We start from the raw sequence: 5,685 nt of genomic DNA, 5'->3' as shown, positions 1-5,685 counted from the left end.
GAAGTACAACAACCCTCATTTGGCTTATTGGTAGCACTACAAGTACTACACTCGTTTTATGTGAATCCACACAAACTTAAGAGCTTTGTTTCTTTCGTTTATTTCATTATTATGTTATAAAGTACGCGAGCTGTAATCTAAGGCTAAGACTTTCTGAAGAACAAGCACGTCACTGCTTGACCGCGCCTACTTCCGAGAAGGAGACGCAGCCCACATTAAAACAAGGAGAAACCCGAAATAACCTTTCAGAGCAGGACTGTTAGCGGTCATCATTGTTGGCGTTCAGACGTAAGGTATGGTGTCGTTTGTTTTAACCGTCCGTAACAACCGAAAAAACAAAAACAAAGCGTCGACCCCATAACAGTGCTATATCATTGTATTTATCCGTCGTTGCTGCTAAGTTAGCTAACAATTAGCTAGCTAACGCAGCCGAAGTCGATTTAACAGTTTATGGATTTTGACCAAATTGCAGACATTCAGATGGAATCAGCATTTTTTAATCTTTCAGTGACATCTTCTTAACTCCCTGTAAGCTAAATTACGCGATTATTAATGTGATGTGTTACCACTCACTGTATCTTTTGCTCCAGGAAGACCGAGAGTAGCATACGTGACCTGCGAGAATTCACGGCCATTTTTTTCCCCGTACCTACCTGTCATTTAGTTTAACAAATGTTGATCGGCCAGCCGAAGCTATCCTGGCCTTCAAGTTGTATAATATGGAAAGACTTTAGGTTTGTTTTCTGCCGCGACAAAGGGAGAGGGGAGGCAGTATTTTCAAATATTTCATTTTTAAAACCTAAACTTGGTTACTGTTAAGGTTTTGGTTTAGGGAAATATATAAACTTTACCGAAGACCGAATGTTTGCACCTGCTACCTTCCGCTAGTTAATGTGTTAGCAGTGACAGACCTGATTCAATGGAATACCTTTGTTAGTACCAGCTATCATGACCAAGTAATATATCTCTGATTGTCTTTATTGTGTTTGCCTTTGTTTTGTACCAGAAAGGGCTCTTGAGTTTTAGTTAAACATGTCAGATCCTGTCATGGCTATTACTGCAGTCCTTCTGCTGAGCAGTCTTCGCTTTTTTGCAGTTAATGCTCAAGGTGAGTGCAGTGCGGATAAGCTTGAGACATGGTAAACACAGCATGGTGTTTGTCCTGGGTTACCCTGTTCTTAAAATTCTGTTCTCTCTTTTTTTTGTCTGTATATTTTTTGTTTTTGTTTTTTTCTTTTTCATGTACAGCTCAAGGCTGTTCCAGACCTGTTGGAGAAAACATGGATTTAAAGGGCAATGGCATCCTTCTAACTAGTTTCCCAGATGGGACCACAGTTACATTTGCCTGTAATACTGGATATGTGTCTGCAGGAGGTTCCCCAAGTGTTACTTGTACTGCTGGAAGTTGGAGTCCTGTGCGGATGAAATGCGAGAGTGAATATTAACACTTGCTTTTAAATTCAAATTCCTTATAGCAGCTGTATTTCACAGCCAGTTTAAGCACATGAGAATGAGCGTCAGGTAGAATTTACTCGCTATCCTGGTAACATTCTTAAAATTTGTGTTTAAAAAAAAAAGTCTACCTCTATAAAATGTCTTACTCACATATACATGTTACATAAACAGTAAACTATATTTGGTGAGACAATTACACATACTATCACAAAAGTCCTAAAGGACCAATTTAATCCTTATTTTTCTTGTTTCAGGGTACAACTGTGGCCCTGTGGGGGAAGCTGAAAATGGACAGATTGAATATCATCCTGGGACTGAATTTGGTGATACAGCAGTGGTCATTTGTAACCCTGGGTTAGTAATACGATGTTAGCTCTAATAAACAGTGTTTAGATAATTAGTTTTCAGATTGAAGTTAGTAGTAGCATATTAAATCACTAAAATGTTGCAATTTATCCTATTTTAAAAAACAAATAAATAAATCAGAATGAGTGTCACGTCGGGTTTACTTCGTCTTCTGTGTCATGTGAAATAAAATTTCTAAACCAACCTTTTCCCCTCGAATCAGTCATATGCCAGTTGGTGTAGGAAAGCTCACTTGTGGAAGCCAAGGGTGGATGGGCAGGTTGCCTGTATGTGAAGGTTGGTTGTCTTGTCTTAATACAAGTCACACCCCTGCTTAAAAGCTCACTGTTTGTTTTCATTCTGATAGATTTTTATTTTTATTTTCCAGTGACAAAATGTGAATCACCACCTGAAGTAGAGTATGGCTCTTTCAGTCCAAATAAAGATCTCTATGAATATAATGAAGTTATACAGTACACCTGTAAAAGCGGCTATACACGTAATGGATCAAGACAGTTGCATTGTTCGGATGATGGAACATTCAAGCCTGAGCCTCCGAAATGTATCAGTAAGTGTTTTGAATTTTTTTTTCAAAAACTTGTTCTCTGCTTTTTCTTGTGTAGTATAAATTAGGCTAATACATACTGTGGAAAAGGTCATTTTTGACAACTGCACCAATGTCTACTTTCTTTCCCTGCAGAGGTTGAATGTGAAGATCCAGAGATTTCATTTGGACAGTTGAGTAGCGGTGCTCGACCTCCATATGGATACTCGTCTACAGTCATATTACAGTGTAACGGTGGATACACAATGATTGGATCTGCTACTGTGATGTGTGAGCTAAATGGTCAATGGTCACCTGGACTTCCTCGGTGTATACGTAAGTCATAAATGAAAATATTTATTTGCATTTACTGAGTTCAATCGGATCATGATCTCTTTGCTCTAAGTGCAACCTCACCCCCAATTCTGAGCCTAAGTCCTCCTGCTGCATATTTTTTATAAATGCTTAATGGCAGTTTACCTCTACTACGAGGTTTCTTTTGAAGTGGACGATTCGTCTACTTCCAGTATCTTGTCATAGGCTAGAAAAACATGTTGGTTGCAAAGTGTTATAATTCAAGCTTTTCGCTAACTGCTCAAAGCTGGAGCTTGCTGGCTTGTGCTTTCTTTCTTTTTCTCATTCATTCAATGCATGGATCTTGGCAGCTAATTCGTGATTTCTTGCATCATTATATTTCAATAATGTAAAGAAAATATTCAGTTACATGATTAAATTAAAGCATTTACAAAAGATTATTCTTCAGCATTTTTACTCAGCATTTTTAAATATAAATAATCAGTAACATACATAAAGCTAATATTATGCATGAACTGTTCCTGTTGGGAAAATTTGATTCAATTTTTCCAGTTCCAATTGGTAACTGATACCCTGGCTCTGGGTATATGACCACATGATTTACCAGGGATGCACCTCTCTGATTTGTGGATATTGATTCGATTGACATCTAATGGCAGAACTATTATAGCATGAAGCATGATCACCTAATCAAAGCCACAGCAGTTTAAAGGCTTTTCATGCCAGCTTCACCAATTGCTTCTCTTTGTATGCTTTTAAAGTTATTATTACTTAACTGCAAAATTGATGAAAGTGAACTGAGATAACTGAGAAGATCAGACTCTTTTGCTCAATTGTTTTTACGCTCTGTTTGGTATTATATGAATTAAGAGTCAGAGGGACATTGGTTTGGTTTGCACAGGAAACTTAAAAAAAAATATATATATAGTTAGGAAAGCTAAGTATATCACTGTATTGGATATAAAAGAATGATTCCCAGTCTTTTCTTTACAGAAGGATTACAAAATATTGATTTAAAACCAATATCACAAAATACCTAGAGTTACTCTGTCTGTATCAGATCTCAACTGGTAAGAGCGTGATAAGTGTTCCCTCTATTGAGTGTGTGTCCAATACTAGGGGTGGGTTTAAAAAAAAAAAAAAAAAAAAAAGATTTTCCCTTTTCAAACCAATTTTAGTTTGAATAATGTGATATCTATTCATTAAATCCTGAATCGATTTTTAAATATAAATGTATTTTGTCAGAAATGCCAGAATCTCAGGTTAAAGCTCACAAAACTATTTCAGTTAAAACAACAAATGAGAGCAGGTAAAACTTAACTCAACCAGCAGCAGAAGAAGATCCAAACTGTTTCACGTTTGAAAGACATCATCATGAATTCTCTCTTACTTTTGCTGTTTTGCTTCCACCATGATAAAATCACACTTACTGCACAGCTCTCTCTCCTTGTGTACTTTAAGACCAATTTCCCATCAAAAATCAGTTTTCTCCATTATTCGCTGGCTTATTACACACTTGTCTACTGTTGTGTACAGTGTGCCGGCCGCAGGTTTGTTTGTTTTTTTCCAATACTGACGAAATGTAAACTTACAAATGATGCCAAATCGTAAAACACTTAGCTGTATTTCTAATAAAACCTCTGTAACTTTGCTCTTCTTCAATTCAGCAGCATCGGGTAATGTTAATCTGCTGATTTATGGTTTCCTTCTGTTTTTGATCTACTGCAGAATATTTTTAAGGAGGTTATCTGCTATGAAACGCCAGGCCAGGAAAATCTCCTTCATATTTTTGTTTTATCCTCGGTTACTTTAACACCAAGGCATCTGCTGTGATGCTTACACCTCTGATGAAATCTCACAAGTGTCAGCTTTGTTTTTATACAGAGATATAAAAATATGGATATGTAATGATAAATGATCAGAATTATAATATATTTGTTACTGAGTCAAAATTGAATCGAATCAAATTGAATCAGAATCAAAGCAGTTATAATAAATTGAAATCGATACCCAACCCTATTTAAAAAGCTGTATTTGTCACTTTGGGGACAACACCAGGAACCATTATCTATAAGGGAACATCCGGTTCGTAATTTTGTGAAATAAAATCTGCCCAATAAATATTATTGATATATGATTCTTAATCCATATTCTTTTTACATTTATGGCTGTAATTATAATAAATGGCATATCAGTTTATCTGATGTGTTTGAGAGGCCAAACAGGGAAAGCATTGATTTCATTGGAACTTTTAACTCACTTGGAAGCAAAACTATTCCTAACCTACAAACAAAAGGTCTTGTCATGTCAAGTTTGAAATATCTATAAAGCTGCGGTTGCTTGCATGTTTCCATTGTGTTGTTTTAGCTACCTAGCTGTCCTCCTAGAACATCAGCACACTGCTGCTGTTGTAAACAACCCAGACTTAAACTGAGTGATCTTTGTCAACTGTTAGGCTATTGCTAAACTGTAGTTTGAGAAAACTGTAGTTTGGCTATAGATCGGCTTGTTGTCGCAGATATGCAATCAAAATTTATTCCAGGCTTTTGAGTGAGGATCAGACCAATGTCCCATCCTTTCCAATCAAATAGTTGCATCTCTAGTTGGGATTTTACACATCCCTGCTGACTTACTTTTTGTTCCTGCAGCAAAACCCGCAACAACTACCACTACAACCACTACGACCATAACCACTACTAACCCTTCTACCCCAAAGAAACCAGCAGGTACAGTTCATTTTAAAGCTCATAAAGATCTCAATATCCAGTTTTCCTCCCTTTTAGCAAGGTTGTGCATTTGATTTTTCCCAAAGAGCACATGAAGTTCTGGGACTACTATTGCCCATCCCTGCTTTATATGTTGCCACAGCAGATCATAATCCTCTACAGTGGCTTGCAAAAGTATTCAGCCCCCTTGAACTTTTCCACATTTTGTCACATTACAGCCACAAACATGAATCTATTTTATTGGAATTCCACGTGAAAGACCAATACAAAGTGGTGTACACGTGAGAAGTGGAACGAAAA

General features: G+C 36.9%; 1 protein-coding gene across 4 annotated transcripts in view; it reads left to right on the top strand.

The window, feature by feature from the left end:
* The first annotated feature begins 181 nt into the window (after positions 1 to 181).
* LOC102195926 (membrane cofactor protein-like) overlaps positions 182 to 5,685 on the top strand; it is an 11,479-nt gene continuing 5,975 nt past the window's right edge. For 3 of the 4 annotated variants that reach the window (XM_005749027.2, XM_013914890.1, XM_013914889.1), the window contains exons 1-8: positions 182 to 293; positions 1,007 to 1,108; positions 1,249 to 1,434; positions 1,710 to 1,809; positions 2,024 to 2,097; positions 2,189 to 2,368; positions 2,501 to 2,680; positions 5,308 to 5,385. In XM_005749027.2, coding sequence (XP_005749084.2) covers positions 1,033 to 1,108; positions 1,249 to 1,434; positions 1,710 to 1,809; positions 2,024 to 2,097; positions 2,189 to 2,368; positions 2,501 to 2,680; positions 5,308 to 5,385 — 874 coding nt within the window. In that variant the 5' untranslated portion in view covers positions 182 to 293; positions 1,007 to 1,032. The remainder of the gene's footprint in view (positions 294 to 1,006; positions 1,109 to 1,248; positions 1,435 to 1,709; positions 1,810 to 2,023; positions 2,098 to 2,188; positions 2,369 to 2,500; positions 2,681 to 5,307; positions 5,386 to 5,685) is intronic. The other variant, XM_013914891.1, reaches the window with a different exon arrangement.

The sequence above is a fragment of the Pundamilia nyererei genome, unplaced genomic scaffold (genome assembly GCF_000239375.1).
Source record: "Pundamilia nyererei isolate P.nyererei 1_Seehausen unplaced genomic scaffold, PunNye1.0 scaffold00235, whole genome shotgun sequence".
Classification (NCBI taxonomy): domain Eukaryota; kingdom Metazoa; phylum Chordata; class Actinopteri; order Cichliformes; family Cichlidae; genus Pundamilia; species Pundamilia nyererei.
This window is presented reverse-complemented; position numbering and strand designations above follow the sequence as displayed.